This window comes from Ochotona princeps, chromosome 17 (genome assembly GCF_030435755.1).
Source record: "Ochotona princeps isolate mOchPri1 chromosome 17, mOchPri1.hap1, whole genome shotgun sequence".
Lineage (NCBI taxonomy): Eukaryota > Metazoa > Chordata > Mammalia > Lagomorpha > Ochotonidae > Ochotona > Ochotona princeps.
Window position 1 is genome coordinate 5022336 of NC_080848.1, and position 21931 is coordinate 5044266.

The 21931-nt window shown below is 55.8% G+C and overlaps 1 protein-coding gene across 2 annotated transcripts in view; it reads left to right on the top strand.

The window, feature by feature from the left end:
- SDK2 (sidekick cell adhesion molecule 2) overlaps positions 1-21931 on the top strand; it is a 212975-nt gene that overhangs the window by 161331 nt on the left and 29713 nt on the right. For both annotated transcript variants that reach the window (XM_058676262.1, XM_058676263.1), the window contains exons 16-27: positions 1790-1930; positions 2909-3090; positions 3616-3731; positions 11569-11764; positions 11939-12037; positions 12438-12629; positions 14506-14627; positions 15554-15663; positions 15761-15911; positions 18125-18362; positions 18943-19058; positions 21074-21263. In XM_058676262.1, coding sequence (XP_058532245.1) covers positions 1790-1930; positions 2909-3090; positions 3616-3731; positions 11569-11764; positions 11939-12037; positions 12438-12629; positions 14506-14627; positions 15554-15663; positions 15761-15911; positions 18125-18362; positions 18943-19058; positions 21074-21263 — 1853 coding nt within the window. The remainder of the gene's footprint in view (positions 1-1789; positions 1931-2908; positions 3091-3615; positions 3732-11568; positions 11765-11938; positions 12038-12437; positions 12630-14505; positions 14628-15553; positions 15664-15760; positions 15912-18124; positions 18363-18942; positions 19059-21073; positions 21264-21931) is intronic.

The following is a 21931-nucleotide window of genomic DNA, read 5'->3' on the forward strand; positions in this document are numbered from 1 at the left end:
GTCCCAAGGCTTTGGGCCTTCCTCCACTGCTTTCCCAGATCACAAGCAGGGAGCTGGATGAGGGAAGCGGGGCTGCCGGGACACGAACCAGCACTCGTACAGGATTCTGGCACTCGCAGGGCAAGGATTACCCAACCGTGCCAGCCCCACCCCACCATGCTTGTATAAAAGGAATGAGATTTGGATAAAAGCAAAAGGTATTTTATTTTAAGGCATCACCTGGCATCACCCATTCCTGTCAGACATGCATGCTACACCGTAGCTGCACCTCTGGTGCAGAAGCAGGTGTTGAGGGAGGTCAGTGGCCGGGATAACTTCCACACAGATCATTGTGTAGTTGGCTTTTTATTATTATTAAGATTTATCTTATTTACTTGAAAGGCAGAGTGGCTGAGGAAGAGGAAGGACAGGGTGAGAGAGGGACCCCATCTGCCGATGTGGTTCCCTCCCGCAGTCCAAACACCTATGCCGAAGCCCAGAAACAGGAGCTGCAGCCAGGCCCCCCGCCCGGGTGGCAGGGGCCCAGGTGCTTAGGCCGTCCTCTGCTGCCTTTCTGGGCACCTTTAACAGGGAGCTAAATTAGCAGGAGAACACACGGTCAGGATTTGAACCGGTGCCCTGTCGGGGGATGTTGGCCTCGCAGGGCCACTGCCCCACGGCGCCGATCTGATGTGCGATCGGCTTTTCTAAAAAGACTCCCTGTGATGCGTATGGAGATGCTCCAGGCTGAAATCAATCGTTGCGATTTTGTTGCCGGTTTAGTGAGAGCCTGACTGGGTTTGACAGAAGCAGCAAGAGAGGGAGGCGACAGGGGCAGCCAGTGTGGGGAGCAGGCAGGGGGCCATGGCTTACCCCCATACAGGGGGCACCGAGCCCCTGAATCCCCAGGACCTGCGGGTGGGGAGGTGGTAGGTGCGGGTTCCCCTCGGTGTGGCGGTGTGGCGCTGACTCATCTTCCCAACGCGCCTGAGTCACCACCGTGAGCTGGGCGCCATCTGCCTCCCTCGGGTCTTCCTTCGCAGTCACGAGGGAGTGAGCTGTGTGTTTTAGAAAGCTGTCCATCAGAAAAGACGCACCAGGAAAACAGACTGAAAGGGAAAGTCATCCATCAGAAATCATTAACTCCGGTTTCTGCTGGACACCTGTCCGTCATGTGAACACATAGCTTAGACACAAGAGCGCACTGTGCTCTGGGCTGCGGGAGAAGGCATGCCCCCGCACGCCCCCCGCGCCACCCCAGCTCAAGGCCAGACCAAGTGTCTGGGTTTGATTCTCACTTCCAGCTTCGGACTCCAGCTTCCTGCTAATGCCCAGCCTGAGAGGCAGTACCAATGGCCCAACTGGCAGGTTCCCACCACTCAAGGCAGGGCGCTGGACTGAGTTCCCAGCTCCTGGCCCAGGTCCAGTCATTGCAGACAAGGGGTGAATCCGTGAATGAGAGCTCTTCTCTCTCCCTGTGTCTCATTCTTCTGCCTCTTGAATGAAAAAAATTCAAATGCTTAAGCAGCTGTGACCCATCAGCTCCAACAGCCACTTCTTGGAAAAATGGGAGACAGAGCCCCCAACCTCAGACGCACCTAGGACACACTCATTTGCTCTTTACCTAGTTTCGCAAGGCTGGCAAGTGAAACTTGCCTCAGAAACAGGCTCAGAGTGCAAGTGCCTTACCTGGAGGCACGTAGCAATTGTGCAGAACCTTCCAGAAACAGCCAGGGCAGGGCCCCTCCCTGTATTGGCCCGACAGAGCAGGGAAGAAAGGTCTGCTCACTCTTGGCGTTTTTCCATCCAGGGTCTCCCTCCCTGAGGAGCCCCCCACCGCACCTCCCCAAAATGTGATCGCCAGCGGCCGGACCAACCAGTCCATCATGATCCAGTGGCAGCCACCCCCTGAGAGCCACCAGAATGGGCTGCTCAAAGGTTACATCATCAGGTGAGCCTGGGGAACCAGGGCAGGAGGCACGGCAGAGGCTGGGGCGTGGACCAGAGCACAGGGCAGGTCCACCCACGGCCAGCCTTTCTCCACCTCATGAGGACCAGGCACCAGGAAATGCCTGTGCCACGGTAGGAAGGACTTAGGTTAGACATCTAGTGGGACTTCCAGCAACAAGAGCCTTAGATACTTCAGGAGTGCTTCCCGGAAAAAATGCAGCGTCGGCTCCTTCAGGCCCCATGGACAGGCCTTATATGTTGGCCCCGCTGACCTGGAAGAGTCCTTAAGGGCACTAAGACATCTGGGAGAGCTTGATAGGCTTGCGATAGGAAGAGCAGTGTGTTGTTTAGAGTGAGCAGGGACTCTCAGGGACTCAATTCTGGCTGGGAAGCACAGGGAACAGCTCCTCATGACCTTGTCTGAACGCCCTCACTGCACTGGGCCACCCCACACTTGAAGACACTTCATGATTAGCTCATTCGTGCTGGGCTGGCGGTTCCTGCTGCAGGGTGGTGCTTCTCCGAGTATGGTCCCTGGACCAGCGTCCTCAGCAGCACCTGTACACAGGTGAGCAATGCAGCTTCTTCAGGATCAAACTCCTTGAGGATGGTTCAGTGCCCCTGGGCTTGAATGAGCATGAGAGGGTTTAGAAAGTTTGCTACTGCTGCTGCTGTGGGGTGTCGAGGTGTAGCTGGGATTTCCCCGACTCTTCAAGGACTTTCCCAATACCCCCTCCCTCCCAGAACTCCCAGGGCTAGCCTGCTTGAATCCCATTCCTCTAGTAGAATCATGCACGCTCTGGACCTGTGCTATCCAGTGAGTCAGCCTCCAGCACCTGTGGCTGTTGAGTTTAGGACATCAGCTCCTGCTCCAAGCAGGCCCCCATGCCGGGGACTCCCCCAACTGGACAGCCGGGCAGAGGCCAAGGCTGAGCCGGTTTGACTCGGGGTAAGACATGTCCCTGTGTTTTCCTCTCAGGTATTGCCTGGCGGGGCTGCCAGTTGGGTACCAGTTTAAGAACATCACGGACGCCGACGTCAACAACCTGCTGCTGGAAGACCTCATCATCTGGACCAACTATGAGATCGAGGTGGCCGCCTATAACAGCGCAGGCCTGGGTGTCTACAGCAGCAAGGTCACTGAGTGGACGCTGCAGGGAGGTGGGTGGAGTCTCTGACCCTGGAAGGACCTTTCTCCCGGTCCCCTGCCTGCCCACTGGCGCTGCACCTGCCGGGTCGGATACCTATCCTGTCCTGGGAGGCTCAGCCTTTGCTGTGTTACCCAGACCCTTCGCTCTTGCCCTTGGAGGCAGGATCCCTGCCGTGTCCTCGGCTCCCTTGCAGGGTGGGAGGACAGAAGGGAGGGGAGGAGGATGCTGGGCTGGGAACATGGGACCTTCTATGACGTTCGCATGAGCTGGGTCCTGAAACAATTCACACTGCGTGCTCCACCAGAAACCCTCCTGCTGACAAAAGCCTCTTTTGTATCCACCTGCTTTTATGTACCATGCCCTGTGAGGTGAGGCAGGCAGGTCCGTGAAACCTAGATGCACCCAGGAAGGCAGTGAGGGAGGAGTCGAGGGGCACTGGCCAGCACAGACCCTGGACCCCTGCATCCAGATTTCTCTACCAACCTGGATGAGATGCACTCACCGGGCCCTCCTCTCCCCTTCTCTCCATCTCTAGTGCCCACGGTTCCCCCCGGCAACGTGCATGCAGAAGCCACCAACTCCACCACCATCCGCTTCACCTGGAACGCCCCCAGCCCCCAGTTCATCAATGGCATCAACCAGGGCTACAAGGTACCTCGGACCTGCCCTTGCCCCAAGAAAGTCCCCTAGGGAGGCCGGAGGCTGGCAAGGGCAGAGAGAAGGTGAGGGGTAAGTGGGAGGGCAGGCAGGGACTCCAGCCACACAGAGGTGGTACAATGAAGGGGATGAACTCACAGCCACGTCCAAGGCCACGTCCAGCTCCTGGAAGCACGTAGACAGCCCTGACAGAGGCCCAGTACAGGGGCCGTTCTCGGGCACTGAGGTCTGAGCAGCACCAAGTTGATTTCAGACTCAGGGATCCCCAGGTATGGCCCCAGCCTCGTGTAAAACACCCAGCCCGTGTGACACTGGCTTTCAGGGACAGCTTGCTAGGCAACTTGCCCTTGACCCCACAGAGGTTAGAGACACAGGGATAGAACTCAGAGGGGAAAGTCCCAGCACCACCTCCTTCTGTTGTCCCGGACATGTTCTTCAGTATTGGAGCTGTGGTCCATCGATAAATGACATTTTGGACGCTGCAGCAGACAGCCAGGAGCTGAACCCCTCAGTTTCCTCAGCTGCACAGGGAGACAGCCCCGTCCTGTGGCTGGTGCGAGGCGTGAGCCCTTCCGTGCATTTCCCTGACATGAGGATACATGTACAGTGAGCACTCGGAGAAGGGGCTCCGTCATTGTCACAGCACATGACTCCACCCCGTGGCCCGGGACACCTAGCCACGGGCACTTATTTTCTCTCACTTCTGGGCCACAGAAGGCCCAGATCCAGGTGCCAGCCAGCCTTACCCCTCCCACAGCCCCTCTTGCTGGCCTTAGAGCTGTCTCCCAGACCCCCTGTGTGTGGGGGGGGCGGGTCCTGAGTGCCCTTTTCCATAAGGACTTGGGTCATCAGGATTGGCTGTCAGCTCAGCGAGCTCCTTGGCTTCAGTTGCCTCTTGGGATGACACTCTGTGACTGAGACACTTGCCGGGGTTCTGGCTGTGAAATGGGCATACGTGGCTTTTGCAGAGACACAGTTTAGCCCATAGCAAGCACTAATGGGGTCAGCGTGACTTAGCCAGTGCGTGACTACACCTTACCCGTCAGGACTTCCCACGATCCCCTCTAGAGCTCTCCTCCCACGAGGAGTGGCACACCTTCAGGACCTGAAGGCAGCCCGTGCCTTCTGTGATCCCCGCTGTGGTTTCACAGGGTGGTGCCTGTCCCCAGCTGCTCAGGGCAAGTGCCTTTGGCCATGGCTCCTCCTGGGGACGGGGGGAGCAGAGCATGTGAGGGGCCTGAAGCCAGCTGTGGAAGGGACAGAAGGCTACAGGCTTTCAGTCTGGGCGTCTGGTAATCTTGAGACGCTTACTGACACAACCAGCAGGGTTCTCACGTATCCTCTGCTCTGCGCCTGCGCCACTGAGTGAGTTCTAGAGCTAACAGCCTTCACCCCAATTCCTGCACAGTGCGGGAGGCTGGACCGGAAGGGGCTGAGATTGCCCGGGCACAGGGAATAATCCTGCTGATGTTGTAAGCAAAGGAGGGGGTGGTGGTCCAGGCCAGCTCCACCCTGACCACAGCCGAGAAGCCAAGGCCAGCTAAGCTTTCCCCGGAGAGGATGGGAGGGATATGATGAGGGCAGGCTACAGCTGACTGGTTGCCTAGGAAAATCTCCTAATGGGGTCTCTGTGGGGAGGCCGGAGAGGACTGCAGGACGCCAGCCTGGCTGAGGAGCAGAGCTGAGCCAGGACCAGTTAGCTGCCTGCTGCAATTCTATGTCCTGCCTGGGGAAGCACTACGCTCTGTACTTCAAACGCAGTCAGTCCTCCCCCGGCTTGGGGGCAGGGGAACGGAAAGCCAGTCAGTGTCCAGGACAGCTAGAACAATGGCCCATGGGACCCAGAGCACCAGGAGGCTGTGGAGGGTCCCCCAAATCCCCACACAGGTCTGCGGGGAAAGGGCTGTGTAGATGCTGTTCGCGACAGCAGGTGGGAGGGAGGGGTGGAACTCTTTGCAAGTGCCAGGCAGCACATGAAGTGCCTCTTGCAGCCTGCACACAAACCCCGTCACCACCCCGTCTTACAGTGGCGAAACTGAGGCACTGGAGGGAGGTCAGTAAACAGGACTGCGTTGCTTCTTGCATGCAGAGAAACAAGAGCAGGTGTTAGCCTAGCAGTGCAGATACCCACATGCCGACCCTCACAGAGTACCTGGGTTCCAGGAACGTGAAACCCACCCACATCTCCCATGTGGGTGCCTAGGGCCCAAGCATTTTCTACTGGTTTTCCAAGTGCATCAGTAAGGAGCTGGATCAGAAATGGAGCAGCCAGGGTTCAAACCCATGCTCCTATGGGACGCTCCTTAATGCACTGTCCTACAATACCTGCCTCTTCCTGTTTAAACTGTGAGGATGTTCAGTTGTCTGTCGAAATGGAGGGAGGACAGTGACGAGCACCAACTTCGTCGTCAGCTGCCAGCAAGGATGCGTCCATCCATCCCCAGCCCTCTGTCTCTCCCATGGAACATTCTATAGCTGATCCTGTACATGTTTCTGTAAACCAAAGCCAGCTCCTTGCTCATGTGCCTGGGAGAGCTTGGGCTCCTGCACTCACGTGGGACACTAAGAGAAAGCTCCTGGCTTCTGGCTTTAGCTTGGCCAAGCCCTGGCCATGGCAGCCATCTGGGGAGTAAACTAGCAAATGGGAGATCTCTCTCTCTCTCTCCCAACAGCCCCTCCTGGCACCCCTCAGTTTTCAGTCTGACTCGCTGAGTGTTTGCCTCTGCTGGGGGTGTGTCTGCCCCAGGATCTGGATGAAGTCCCCACGCCTGCCGCCGTCAGGGCTGTGTGAGGTCTCAGCTGAGCTGCAGCTTCTCTGGCCCCTTCCTCCCTTTCTCTCCTGTGAAGCAGTAGCAGCATTCCTCCCACAGGCCGTTGCACCGTCTGCCTTTTCTGACTGCACACCCGTGGGGTCATTCTGCTATTCATGAACGCCGCTCACACTTGCCTTTGCAGTGAATTAGAACCTGGCACTGGAGGCCGCTCAGACTCTGGTCTTTTTTTTTCTTCTTCTTCTTCTCAAAAGATCACTTCCTGGATGGGGCTATGGTTTTCCATCAGAAGGCGCCGGGTCTGGCTGTCACACTTCCCAAGGTGCCACCAGCAATCCTTGTGTGTGCTGTTGTCGCCACAGGACGTGGAAATGGTGGTGGCTGAACACCTTCATTCCACCTTGATTAGCTGAGGTGCTTTGAAAAAATGTTTATGTCAATCTTTGTGTCACCTGACACTCCAGTTTATCCAGGAAATGTGAGGTAAATGCTGAGTTCTTTCCCATGGCTTGGCAATTTTTAGTCTAAAGAATTGGTTCTTCAGCACCTTTTTTTTTTTAGATTTATTTCATTATTTGAAAGGCAGAGTTAGAGATCTTCCATCCGCTGGTTCACTGCCCAAATCACTTTAATGACCCTGGAGCTGGGCCAGTCTAAAACCAGGAGCCAGGAGCCTCTTTCAGGTCCCCCTCATGGGTTCAGAGGCCCAAGACTTTGGCTCATGCTCTACTGCTTTCCCAGACCACAAGCAGGGAGCTGGATGGGAAGTGGAACAGCTGGGACTCGAAAACCCATATGGGATGCCGGCGTTTGAAGATGGAGGATTAGCTTGTTGAGCCACAGTGCTGGCCTCCACACACCTGCTGTCATACCTGAGGAGCTCAGTGGAGGTTGGAGGTCCAGTGATGTGGGTTGATTTTGGTTGGGTTTTCCTAGTATTACACCATGTACTTAAGGATTTATTAATATGTCTGGTAAGTTTCAAGTTCCTTGTATTTTTAAAGATATATTTACTTGAAAGGCAGAGTTACAGTCAGAGAAACAATCTTCCATGTACAGGTTCACTTCCCAAACGGCTGCAACAGCCAGGACTGAACTATGCCATAGCCAGGCACCAGGAGCTTCAGCTAGGTCACCAGTGTGGGTAAGAGGGCCCAAGCACTGCTTTCCCAGGCGCATTAGCAGGGAGCTGGATCAGAAACAGAGCAGCCAAGACGCAAACCAACACTCCTATGGGGTGCCAGCCTTGAAGGCAGCAGCTTAACCCACTGCTCCACGTTTCTTACTAACATGGCTCAGCAGTGCTCGGTAGCTTCCTGACCATCGGAGTGACCAGATGTCCCAGGCTGGGCCTCTTTCCCTTGTGGCACCTGGATCAGCCATTCCCTGAAGGAGTCCTTGCTCCTTCTCGTCAGAAGTGACAGATCAACTGCCCAACCTGGCCTCAGGGAGAGAGCTCCTTACTCCAGGAATAGCGGGTGTTTCCAGGCCCCAATGGACAGCTCCGAAGTATTATTCTCATTTTTAATGATTTTTTTTTATTTATTTGGAAGGGAGAGTGATAGAGACAGATCTTCCATTTGCTAGTTTACTCCCCAGATGGCTACCATGGCTAGGGCTTGGCCAAGCTAAAGCCAGGAGCCAGGAGCTTTCTCAGACTCCCACATGGGTGCAGGAGCCCAAGCTCTCCCAGGCACATGAGCAAGGAGCTGGCTCAGATTCGGAGCAGGTGGGACTTGAACCAGCATCTACAAGGGGATGCTGGTGTCGCAGGAGCAGTCCAGCCTGCTAACCACATCGCCAGCCCCAGAAATACTATTCCTGAAGACAAACAATGGATTGATACTTGCTATTCAAGCCTGCAAGTTCCTCCACGGTTCCTTGGTCTTTTGGTCTGTTTTCTGTATCCTCCAAATTCACCCGTTGACTTTGTCCCACCAAGCCGCACACCGGTTTGGGGGTGGTGGCGTCAATAGACAGTCGCCGGCAGCCACTGTGGCTTGCTTGCAGTTGGTTTTATTCCAGCGGGTCTGTCCCGCTGGGGCTGAACTGCCAATGACCGGGTTCCGAAGTCCTTGAAAGATTTTCTCTTGGTGTTATTTCGCCACAGCTCAATGCACAATTAGGTTCATTTTCTTTATTCTGCTTTCAATTTTTAGGGATTGATTTTTTTAATTTAATTTTGGCTTGTAATTACATAGACTATTTACACAGCTCCAAATCTGCAAAGCAAATTCCAAAAAAAATAAAGAAAACTTCCCCTCCATCCCACTCCCCTCCGCTCCCTTCCACTCCCCTTGCAGCCCCAGTAGCTTTCTGGGGTACTGCTTTTCCCTGCCATGTCTCTTCCGCAAGCCAGCTCGTGCGTGTCGGTAAGCAGCCCCTCTCCTTTGACACGTGAAATGGCACGGACCTTCTGCACCGTCTCCATCTCGCTCTTATTTAACAGCTCTGGAGAGCAGTGGGTGTGTTTGCAGTCCATGTCATGATTCACTTTGGGGGGTCTCCCGTCATATCGCCAGGCAACCCCCTTTGCCATTCTTCCAGTCTTGTTTAGGAAGTGGCTCGTGCATCTTTTCTGTATTTTCACCATCACAGTTTGGAGTAGATGTTGCTTAGCCATGGCATTCTTGGGTCAAAGGATTGATGTGTATATATAATTTTTATACATTGCCAAATCCCGAGAGATACATTCTCCCCATTTATTTAGGTTTAAAGAGAAAGTGTATATACGTGAGTCAAGAGCAGAACCATGTAGTAAGTAAATAACTGTGCAGCAGTAACGGCCTGCACTCCACCTCCGTCCCCCAGCCCCATGGGCAGAGAGAAGCCGGTGAGGGAGGAGGTCCTCCCAATTCCGGTGCGGTTTTTCTCTGCCGTAACCAGAGGCTTTGTAGCCACACACATCCTTTGCAGCTCTGGGAGTGCTACCTGCGCTGGAAGCAAGAGGCACATCGCTACCTCTGTCCAGCCAGGCTGCTGTTGCTGCTCCTGGTGACAGCCTGAGGCCTGGCGACTTTCCCAGGGTCACTTGCTGTCATCTACCTCCCTGTGCTGTCCGCAGGGGAGCTGACCCTCAAACCTCAGCCCCCATGATGCTTAGAATCCAAGACAGAGACTTGCAAAGGTGACCTCAAACAGGGGGCACACCATGCTGTCAGTACCATTCAGGGGGAGCCAAGGGCATCGGCATGGAGCTAGAGCAGGCTGCTGGCAGGCACGTGCAGAAATGCCCCACCTTGCAGAGCTCAGCTTCCCTCCTGGTTAGATCACAAGGCAGCAACTGCTAGCCGGTGCTCACTGCAGCAAGCCGTGGGCGTGGCCCGGAGGGGCTTGGCCAGCACTTGCACCTGACATGGCCAGAGTCCTGTGTGTGCCCACCTAGGCATTGTAAGCTGTTGGGGCCTTCTCTCATCTCTCTCTCACTGTCTCAGCAAACTCTAGTGACATTGTTTTACCTGCCAAGATACCTTTTCTCCGTATTTTTTGAAAACAAATTAGCAGGTCTGGCGCCGTGGCCTAGCGGCTAAAGTCCTCGCCTTGAATGCGCCGGAATCCCATATGGGTGCCGGTTTTAATCCTGGCAGCTTCACTTCCCATCCAGCTCCCTGCTTGTGGCCTGGGAAAGCAGTTAAGGACGGCCCAACACCTTGGGACCCTGCACCCGCATGGGAGACCTGGAAGAGGTTCCTGGTTCCCAGCTTCGGATTGGTGCAGCACCAGCCGTTGCACTCACTTGGGGAGTGAATCGTCAGACAGAAGGTGTTCCTCTCTGTCTCTCCTCCTCTGTACATCTTTGTAATAAAAATAAATAAATCTTTAACAACAACAACAAAAAAACCAAAGTAGCAATTGTCATTGGCCTAAGCCAAGCACCACTAATATTTACCCAGATTTTTACACTTGCTGGGGAACACACCACACAATTAATTCTAACAGCATAATTAATTCAAATTTACATTAATTAAACAAAATGAAAACATGAAACTTGTTTCTTAATCTACTGCAAAGAAGTTGGGTAATTTAATTGCTGTGAAACAAGATAACCAAAATAAGGAGGATATTTAACATACTTATTAAATACCACTTAGTATTTCTGATTAGTATTTTTGAGGGTCTAATTAGTGCCTAATTAACTTGCTATAGGCTATCTTTTCACAATACCAATTAAATTTCAAAACATCCGTTATAAACACCCGGCCGTGAGAAATAGAAGATTAAGCATTGTTAGGGACTGAGTTAATCAGGGAACATTGGCGTGCCATTGTTTTATAGCTATAAATATCCGTGCTTATTAAAACTCATCAAGTGTTGCTTTTCACCATTAATTGCTATTTAATCAACTTCAAATAAATGAGGAAATCGCCATGACCAGCTGTCATTGTTGGAGACACATGATGGGCCCAGGAAATAGGAGGAGGAAGACTCCACTGGGGGGAAGCGGGGTTTAGACCACCAGGCAGGAGCAGCATGCAGAGGTGAGCGTGAAGAAGGAGCGAGTTTCCAGGTGGGCGTTTCCTGCCCATACCCACCATGAGGTGATGTTTGAGCCGGGAACGCTAACTCACACCCTGTGTACACAGATGCAACTTCCCACGCAGACAGGAAGTGATCTTTAGGAAGCTGCCCCATCCCTAGGGAGACAAGTACAAAGGCTGAGGTCGCCCTCCCCTTAGCTGTGTGACAGAGGTGGCTCGGCCTCCCTGAGCCGCAGTTTCCGATTTGTCAAATACAGGGCCAGCATGCTGACTCCCTCACAGCTTGGGCCCTCACCCAGGGACTCCGATGGGTCCCAGGCTTGCTCAAATGCACATCTCTTGTCATCCTTAATAAATATTGCACTGGGTTTGCCAGGTTGTAGCCAGTCCTGGGGTCACTGTGGAAATCGGGACAGTGCCCAGTTCGTGGCACACACCAGAGGGTCTGCAGGAGGGACTCTGCGTCACCTGCACTGCCTCCCCTCTCCCCGGGAGGAGTCTGCCCACTGGTCCAGCAGAAAGCAGTGTGACCTCTCCTGGAACTTTCTCACTGCGCTACCTGAACTGCCGACCTCCCTCTAGCTGATTGCCTGGGAGCCGGAACAGGAAGAGGAGGCCACCATGGTGACCGCCAGGCCCAACTTCCAAGACAGCATCCACGTGGGCTTCATGTCCGGCCTGAAGAAGTTCACCGACTACTTCACCTCTGTGCTCTGCTTCACCACCCCGGGAGACGGGCCCCGCAGCACCCCCCAGCTGGTGCGCACCCACGAGGACGGTAAGCAGCTCCCCGCCCCACCTGCCCCTGGCCCGCTGGATGCTGCAGGCATAGGGCAGCCCTGGGCTTGGTTCCCACACCCAGTCATCCCAGGATCACCCCAAGCTGCCTTGTGGACAGTGGTCTTTGTCTGAGGCTCTAACTGGTGTTGGGTGGGGCCCTTTTGGGGTACAGTGCCTGGGCCAGTGGGACACCTGAGCTTCAGTGACATCCTGGACACCTCGCTGAAGGTCAGCTGGCAGGAGCCGGGCGAGAAGAACGGCATCCTCACAGGTGGGCACCCTCCCAGGTAGGCAGGCCCGCGGTGTTGCTCCCAACCAAGGGTGGGACAGGGCGAGAACAGGAAGGCCCATTCCCCTGCCTTCCAGCGAGTGTCATCCCAACCCCTCAACAACCCCTACTTCTTAGGCACCTTGTGGGGGCGCCAGTGGCACCTGTGCTCTGAGCCGCGTCCCTGGGTCTCTAGCCGGGATGCCCACGGGAGGGCGGTATCACACAGAGGTTACACCTGCAGCCCTGGCAGGACCTGCAGGTCCCACTTCCCCTGGCCACTGGCTCCCTGTGCTCACCTGTTGCCTTGGTGAAAAGGTAAGAAGTAGAGCAAGGGTCAAGGCCAGCTCGTGATCCCAGCCAAGCTCATGCCACTTCCGGGGGTGGGGGTGCCTCTCACCAGGGTACCGGATTTCCTGGGAAGAGTACAACAGAACCAACACCCGCGTGACCCACTACCTGCCCAACGTGACCCTGGAGTACCGCGTCACCGGCCTCACGGCGCTCACCACATACACCATCGAGGTGGCCGCCATGACATCCAAAGGCCAGGGCCAGGTGTCCGCCTCCACCATCTCCTCGGGGGTGCCTCCAGGTGCGTGACCCTCTCAGAACGGGGCTCCTGGCCTAGCTGTGCTCCTGTCAGGCTCCGCGACCTCAGACAAGAATAGGGTCTCCATTTCCCCGTCGACACCTGTGGGGAGTTGCATTGGATAGCCATGTAGCCCTGTTCAGGCTGTGCTCCCGAGAGGGTACTGGCCAGCTTCCCTCCTCCTGCCTTCGAGACGGTTCGGGACCCTGAGCTTGACCAGTCCATCACAGGATAAACACGGGGAGACTTAAGAAAGTGTTCAAAGTCCGAAGTGTGAGGGCAGGCGCTTTTCATATGGGCTAAATTCCCACTTAAGACCCCCATATTCTACTCCCAGTTCCAGCTTTGAGGGCTCAAGTGCTAGGGTCCCTGTCTCCCATGTGAGAGACCAGGCTTGAATCCCAGGCTCGTGACTTCGTCCTGATCCAGCCCCAGCTATCCCAGGAATGTGGGGTGTGAGAGAATTCTTCCTCTCTCCCATCTCAAGCTTTATTTGAACAGTGGTTAGAGACAGAGAAAGATCGTCCATCTGCTGGTTCACTCTACAGATGATCACAATGGCCAAGACCGGGCCAAACCAAAACCAGGAGCTTCTGCTGGGCCTCGCATGTAGATGCAATGGCCCAACCATCCTCAACTGCTTTCCCAGGACCATTAGCAGGGAGCTGGATCAAAAGTGGAGCACAGCCCAGCATGGTAGCCTAGTGGCTGAAGTCCTCACCTTGCAGGTGCCAGGATCTCATATAGGAGCCGGTTCTAATCTCAGTGGCCCTGCTTCCCATCCAGCTCCCTGCCTGTGGCCCGGGGAAGCAGTCAGAAACAGCCCAAAGCCTTGGGACTCTGTGCCCGCATGGGAGACCCAGAAGAGGCTCCTGGCTCTGGATTGGCTCAGCTCCTGCTGTTGCAGCTGCTTGGGGAGTGAATCAACGGATGGAGGATCTTCCTCTCTTTTTCTCTGTATATCTGACTTTGCAATAAAAATACATAAATCTTTACAAAAGAAAAAGAGCAGCCAGGACTGGAACCGGTATCCGTGAGACACTGACATTTCAAGCAGTGGGTTTACTTACTACACCACACCACTAGCTTTTCTCACCTGCCCTCCCTTTCAAATAAGATGAAAATAATTAGGGAAAAAAAGGTTTACTTGGTTGGAAAGATTTCAAATCCGCACATCCTTTATTCCCAATTCACACTTTCTAGAAACTTTCTAGAAACTTCTCAAGTTGCTGTCGTGCCCACCAGGCCTGGAGCTGAGTGCCTCGCGCACAGGGACTCATGAGGCCTCACTACCAGCCCGAGGCAGGTGTGGTCACTGCCATGTCCATCTCCAAGGAGGACACTGTGGTGTGGAAGTTCAGAAGTTTGGAGCTACAGAGAAAGGCAGGACAGGGCCTGACTGAGCCCAGAATCTCGGCTCTTTCTGCTCGCCTTGCCTTCAGGAGCCCCAAGTTGCTGGTTGGCAAGCAAGAACTGTTCCCTGTCGCTGCCCACCATGGCCTCCCTCAGCCTTGGTGGGCAGAGGAACAGCGTGGGGGGCTGTGCTCAGGGAAGGGGGTATTGAATTCTGGTGGGCAGGGGAGCAGCATGGGGGGCTGTGCTGAGGGAAGGGGGGATTGAATCCCACCCAGGTCACTGAGCCCTACTTGGTTTGGAGCAGCCTGCTCTGTCAGGAGAGACCTACACAGGTCCCCACCTGTCCCAAGGAAATCAGGGCCCATTACTTGGCCCTTGAGGTCCTCTCTAGCTCCACGTCCCTCGGGCCTCTATTGTTTATAGGCATTCTTTTGCAACTGATAGTAGGGGAAGACATTCTCACCAACCCCTGCTCTCACCTGAACTCCCCCCCGACCTCTTATTCCACCCTCTCCTCTTCCAGAACTCCCAGGAGCCCCCACCAACCTGGGCATTTCCAACATCGGTCCTCGTTCTGTGACCTTGCAGTTCAGGCCCGGCTACGATGGGAAAACCTCCATCTCCCGCTGGCTGGTGGAAGCCCAGGTAAGACCCCGCTGGAGGGCAGCGAGGGGGCCGGCAGGTGCCCTATGACTCACATGCCCGCTAGCCTGGCCTTGGACAGCCCCAAATTCTCCAAGGCAGAGCCCCATGCATGTTGAAGTTTGCATTTCCACACACAACTATCGATGGCCGAGTGCAGGTGAGCCGAGTACATGCAGGCCACTTGGTTAAAAAAACGACTCGTATAAGTCGAAAATATCATAAACCTAAAACACGTTAGGACACCCAACCTGTCAAGCAAGCTAGCCCAGCCTCACCTGCCTTAGCTGTGCTCAGAATATGCACACTGGCCTACACTGAACATCTCAAGATAGCATTGCTGGGGAGTGGGGAGTGTCAATATTAAAAAGGCATCAAATCCAAGTGCATATCACTTTCGCAGTCTCTGAGAAGTCCTTTGATTAGACACACTGGAAGCTGGGGACCAGCTGTGTCTGCAATGCCCGCTCCCCTACACTTCTCCTGTGCGTGGGGGTCCCACCCCTCACTCGTGCCTTCCTGAGCCTGGGGGGAGAGTGGCTGCCCCAGAACCGGGCCTGCCTACAGCCCTTTGCAAGCCCTGGTTCTAAGCTGTGCCTGCACCCTGGATGCTGAGGGCAGCCTAGCCACCCACAGTGCCTATTGGTGCTTTGCTGATTTGGGTGCCAGCAGGGGGCGTTAGCCACACCCCGGGGTGTTCATGAGCCTCACTGGAAGAACCCCACTGCTCGGCACCACCCCCACTATTCAGCTCATTGGGGTCTAGGGTAGGGCCAGGGGCTTCAGGTGGCATTCTAACACAAGCCGTCTGCAAATCTTCCCTGGAGCCAAGGTCAAGAGCCAGGATGGATGGTGGCCCCCTTGGGCGCCTTGCAGGAGCCGTGGGAGTTGTGCAAGGGCTTGAGCCCAAGGGTGCCTCCCTTTCCCAGGTGGGCGTGATTGGGGAGGGAGAGGAGTGGCTCCTGATCCACCAGCTCGCCAACGAGCCTGATGCCCGTTCCATGGAGGTGCCCGACCTGAACCCCTTCACCTATTACAGGTAACCAGACGGGCTCGGGGTGGGCGATGCCGCTTGAGCTCGGGGGAGGGGCGCAGCCCCTCACCGTCTCACTCATGCTCTTCTTCCCCACCCCCAGCTTCCGCATGCGCCAGGTCAACATTGTTGGCACCAGCCCGCCCAGCCAGCCTTCTAGAAAGATCCAGACTCTGCAGGCGCCCCCCGACATGGCCCCGGCCAACGTGACGCTGCGCACAGCCAGTGAGACCAGCTTATGGCTCCGCTGGATGGTAAGCCTCCCCAGGGCTCATCTTAGAGTATGACGGCACATCCCTCTTGAAGTCCTGCTCTGTGCTGAGCTGCTGAGGGGGCTAGGGAGCAGCCAGGGAGGCGGCAGCAGCAGGCATTTGACTCTCATATCCCGTTTCATCCTCTGGGTAACCTCAGAGGACTCATCTTCGTGCCAATTCACAGCTTAGGAGCTTGCCCCTGGCCCCGTGGCTCACTGGCAGGATTCAGGGACCAGCTAGGAGGCAAGGGAGGGGTCTGTTGGCCTCCAGGTCCTGCCCCACAGGTCAGGGTTGTAAGCCATCCTCCCTCCAGACATCCTACGCGCCCCCCCCACCCGCTGAAACCCAAATCCCCGGATGCTCCCGTCCCTTTTATGAGACACCATGGTGTTGCACATAATGTCTGTACGCTCTCCTGGACACAAGTGCTTTGCAAGACCTAATCCCATCAAAGTGCTGTGTACACAGCTGCAGTATTGTAGTGCTTGATGAATAGGGACCTGTAAGAGGCCCAGCCCTGCTTAGCACACAGTTTTTCCCACCGAAAACTTTCCAGCCATGATTGGTTGAGTGTCCCACCTGGCTCGCGTCTGAGGTTTTCCTGCATGCATCAAACCTGCACGCTCTCAAAGCCATGGTCTGGAACCCCCCTGCTCCCTGTTTGCCCAATAAGAGAGTGCACAGAGAGCTCAGGTAGTGTGCCCAGGACTCCCCAAATCTTCCGCTCCCACCTACCCTCAAATCCACCCTTACCGCTGAGCACACTGGCCCCTCTGGGGAGTTGAGAAGCCCACCCTCCCCGGGTGCTATTTCCCAGTGCAGGTGCCACAGGTAGCAAACTGAGGAAAGCATGGAGCAAGCTTGAATTCTTACCCAAGCACCTTCTGGGAAGCAGCCCTGCACACCTCATGGGTGGCAGAAAACGCTAGCTCCAACACTTCCCTAGGCCTGCTCACCCTTTCACCTCCTTCCTTTGCCTGGCAGAAACTTAGCGCCAAATGCACCTTGCAAACTGTCCCCCACAAGCAAGTCCCTTCCTGCCTTAAAAACATATGACACTGTCAGCCCTGTGTATACTTTGGTGGCTATTTATGACTCCCCTCCCAGAGAGGCCGGGACCAACACAGAGCTGTCTTCCCTGCAGCCTTCTCCAGCCCAGGGCCCCATGGCCAGTAACCTTCAGTCCCTGTGTTGCCTCCTCCCTCGCACATCACATCTTAAGGTTCCAAACCAGAAAGGTTAGAGGACCGTGTCCAGAGGGACTACAGAGTGAAGGGGGAAGGAAGTGGCCAGGCCAGGCAGGGCCACACGCAGTGTCCAGTGGGACTGCAGAAGGACATGGGAAGGCAGTGACCAGGCCAGGAGGGGCCCCAACGCCTCTCTCTGACCTGCTTCATGGTGCATAGCCGGCTACCTCGCTTAGCAGGCGAGGGACCTGTGTCAGATCCCGTAATAGCTTCTGGCCTGCTTTTTTGCTGCATGCCCGCGGAAGGTGGGGGCATGCACTGAGCTCAAGAGAAGCCGACGGCAGTGGATCACTTGTGGTCAGCTGTGGACTGTGGGCCGCACGTGAGAGGCAGACTCAGGGAGGTGGGGGCCATAGCTGCGCCGCCCCCCTCACGAAAGGAATCAAAAGGGCCCTGCTCACAGCTGCTTCCAACACCAGCTGCCCCCACTTTCCTTGCCAGTTAAGTTCATCCGAACAACCTTGAACCAGCACACACAGCCCCACCAGCCTAGTCCTAAGGCGCAGGAAAGAAATCTGTCTTTTCAGCGAAGACCAGAGAGGAAGTGGGAGTCTGGGGACTGCAGCAGGAGAGACCGAGGTCTGCAGACAGGAGACGCGGCCCCATCCGTCCTCCTGCTCGCTTCCCCAAGGGCAGGCATGAGCCAAGATCAGGAGTGGCAGTTAAATGGAGCGTGGGATGTCACTGAGCAAGACATATAATCAGAGCCAGCGATGGCCACGTGCATGGGCGGATTGGCCATAGAGTCTTGGCGGGTCCCCAGCAGAGCAGGTACGCCAACAAGAATGGCCACTGCTCCTCCTCAGGGCCTGGAATGAATGCACAGGGGCATGGGGACCCTCAGACGTAGAGACAGGCAAGGCCACAACCAGGGGTGGGCACCCAGAGCTTGGATGGTGGGCTCTCTGGAAGAGGACGTGGTTCTTCTGCCTCACAGCAGCCTGGCCTGCCCCTGCCTTGCCACAGCCCCTCCCAGAGATGGAATACAATGGGAACGCCGATTCCGTGGGCTACAAGATCAAGTACAGCAGGTCGGATGGCCATGGCAAGACACTGAGCCACATGGTGCAGGACCGCGTGGAGCGGGAGTACACCATCGAGGGCCTAGAGGAGTGGACCGAGTACCGCGTGCAGGTGCAGGCCTTCAACGCCATCGGGAGCGGGCCCTGGAGCCAGCCGGTGCTGGGCCGGACCCGGGAGTCAGGTACCCTGCCCGCAGCAGGCTGGGGCCACCGTCCTATCTGCGCTCAGCCTCATCACAGTGCACCTGCCACATTACCTCATCCCTCTCCCAGCACCTGCCCTACCCTGTGACTGGGGCAGTGGGTGACCCCGGGATCCCGTCACGGTGGGAGGGCTAAGCAGGCTCAGCTGTCCCGAATGGCCAGGCCCCTGCCCTCAGCTTTGATGCTGGAACCCTGAGAGCGCCTGCAGTGGGGGCTCAGGGAAGGAGTTAGCTTTAGGAACATTCTAGACACACAGTCAACAAGCTTCCCAGGGCTTGGCAAAGAGGGTTGCACACAGAACAGGAACCCTGGCTGGTAGGAAACCCTTGTCATTCACACGTGATCCGCTACCTTTTAAAGGATAGCCAGCCTTCTGAGACCTCCCTGGGGCCCCCTTCTCATCCCACTCCCTTTGCCATGCTAACAACCCTGACGCCAGAAACAGCATATGTACCAACTTCCAAAATCAGGGGTACCATGCAGGATAACTTGCCATGTGTTTTCCCCGCGGGGTTGACATCAGATCCCGAGTGCCTTCTCTCCCCTCCTCCACCCCAGTCCCATCGTCTGGCCCCACCAATGTGTCTGCGCTGGCCACCACGTCCAGCAGCATGCTGGTGCGCTGGAACCAAGTCCCAGAGGCTGACCGCAATGGGCTGGTGTTGGGCTACAAGGTAAGACTACTGCCTTGTCCACCCCTGGCACCCTGTTTTTGTCACCCCCTCAGTGTCTCCCTCACTTCCTATCAGTCACCTTGGCAACCAGGGAGCCTCCTCTTCCTCCAGTGGAGAGGTGTCCGGCAGTCCCAGGGTCCTCTCCCAGGAGACCACCTAGGTGACCCCAAACTCACAGTTGGGGTTTCCATTAGCTCCTGGAATTTCTGTCTCCCTCCCTAAGACTTACTTTTGTTGGAAAGTCAGATATACAGACAGGAAGAGAGACAGGAATATCTTCCATCAGATGATTCACTCCCTAAGTGGCCACAACGGCCGGAGCTGCACCAATCCGAAGCCAGGAGCCCAGAGCGCCTTCCAGGTCTCCCACACAGGCGTAGGGTCCCAAGGCTTTGGGTCATCCTCGACTGTTTTCCCAGGCCACAGGCAGGGAGCTGGATTGTCACCGACCCGCAGCGATACTACCTACAAGGCACACTCTTAAGGGTCTGGGAAAAGCTGGAACCACAACTGGACCCCTTATTGCCAAAAGCTGCTGCGCTTATACCCTTCTCTCCGCTGCCTTTTCCCCCGTTGGTCTTAGTTTTTCTCCCTGCTTCTCTAGCCCTCTCTCCGCTACTTTTCTCCCCATCCTTCTCCCCGTAGGCCTTATTGCTTTTGTACCCCTCTCTGCCGCTTTTCCCCGTTCTTCTCCCTGTTTGCCTTATATCCCCTCTCTCCGCTGCTTTTCTCCCCATCCTTGTCCCCGTAGGTATTATTGCTTTTGTACCCCTCTCCGCTTTTTCTCCCCATACGCCTTAGCTTTTCTACCCCTCTCTGCTGCCCCGGTCTTCTCGTTCGTCCGTCATTCTTCTCCCCATCTTTCTCCTCCTCTCCCTCTTATTGCTTTTACCGGCCGCTTTTATACCGCTCTCCACCAATCACTTCTCCCCGTGGGTCCACTTGGCGCCACCTGATAGGCCACTAGCAATGACATAATCGCAGCGAGGGCATTAGCCTATCCCTGTGACTTCCTGTTTACCTGCTGGCGAGACCAACCCCGCCTCCTGGCCCTGGGCCAGCCGCCATGCTGCAACAGCCTTTGCTGTTCCTTGGAGCTGCTTCGGCACTGCGCTCCCCACACTGGATGGGAAGTGGGGCTGCTGAAATTAGAACCAGCATCCACATGGGATCCCAGCGCTTGCAAAGCGAGGACTTCAGCTGCTAAGCTACTATGCCGGGCCCTCTCTCTTTTTTCTTTTTTTTTTTAATATATACTTTATTTATTTATTTTTATTAGAAAGGCAGACTTACAGAGAGGAGATAGAGAAAAAGATCTTCCATCTGCTGGTTCACTCCCCAAATGGCCACAATGACCGGAGATGAATCAATCCAAAGCCAGGAGTCAAGGGTTTCACCCAGGTCTCCCATGCGGGTGCAGGGTCCCAAGGCTTTGGGCCGTCCTCGACTGCTTTCCCAGGCCACAAGCAGGGAGCTGGATGGGATACTGATACTTGGAGGTGGAGGATTAGCCAGTTGAGCCAATATGCTGGCCCAAAGAATTTTTCTTTTAAACATTGCCTCACTGCCAGGAATTAGGTTGATCTCTGTCATTCCTAGCTGTGTGGCCCAGAGCAAGCCACAGTCCCTCACTTGGCCTGTCCTCTCTAAGGACCCTTCCTGTTCTGAGATCAAGTCCATCTTTATGGTGCCCAGTCCTGGGGAACATGAGCTGTGTTCATTGCCCTGTGTCCCGTTGGGGGCCAAGCCACTCCCAGGAGCCCAGGTCCACCCATCCCATTCCTGCCTGCCTGCCCTTGGGGACGAAGAGGCCCAGGGCCACAGCCTTCACCTGCATTGACCCCCAGAGACCCAATCCTGCCCACAGCCCTCACCTGTGCTGGCCCCCAGAGACCCAATCCTGCCCACAGCCCTCACCTGTGCTGGCCCCCAGAGACCCAATCCTGCCCACAGCCCTCACCTGTGCTGGCCCCCAGAGACCCAATCCTGCCCACAGCCCTCACCTGTGCCGGCAGGTGATGTATAAGGAGAAGGACTCGGACTCACAGCCCCGGTTCTGGCTGGTGGAAGGCAATTCGTCACGCAGCGCACAGCTCACAGGCCTGGGCAAGTACGTGCTGTACCAGGTGCAGGTGCTGGCCTTCACGCGCATCGGCGACGGCAGCCCCAGCCACCCCCCGATCCTGGAGCGCACACTGGATGACGGTGAGTCCGCACCTCTGGGGGTGCTCCCTGCTCCCGCCCACCCAGCCTCACTCTCCCCGGGGTGCACTCGCTGCAAGGCCAGCCATGGCCTCAGCTGGCCCTGAGGTGGGGGGCACTCTAGACCCCTCTGCCCAGGATGCTAGTCACGCCCGGGTATCCCCGAGGGGGAAGTGACTCTTGAGGGCCACAGGATTCCAATCTGTTATCCTGCTCTTAGTCCGAGTGAGTGGGACTCTGGTTCCCATTTGGCCCAGGGTGTTCTGAGCAAACTTCTAGAAAGAGGTCTTGCTGTTCCCCAGAGCCTCCTGGCCCTGATTGCAGGCGCCAGAGACACCATCCAGGCCCAGCCCCCACCCCTGCTGTGAAGCTCCCTACCCAGAGCTACCCAATCCATCCTCTGCCCACCACATACCATGTTCTGTACCTCCTCCAGTTAGAAACCGATCTAATGGAGCTAAATACATTCCTTCCTCCTGCTTGGACAAGTAGCCCCCACCATGGCCTGTAAGACCGAGTTCAAGTTCAGAAATCTCAAGGTTTCTAAGCATTTGGTCCCAGCATTCGCCCTACACACACACACACACACACACACACACACAGAGTCATCCCCACCCCGTCCCATCCTCTGCCCCACACCTGCACAACAGCTATCCCTTGGCCTATCCTGT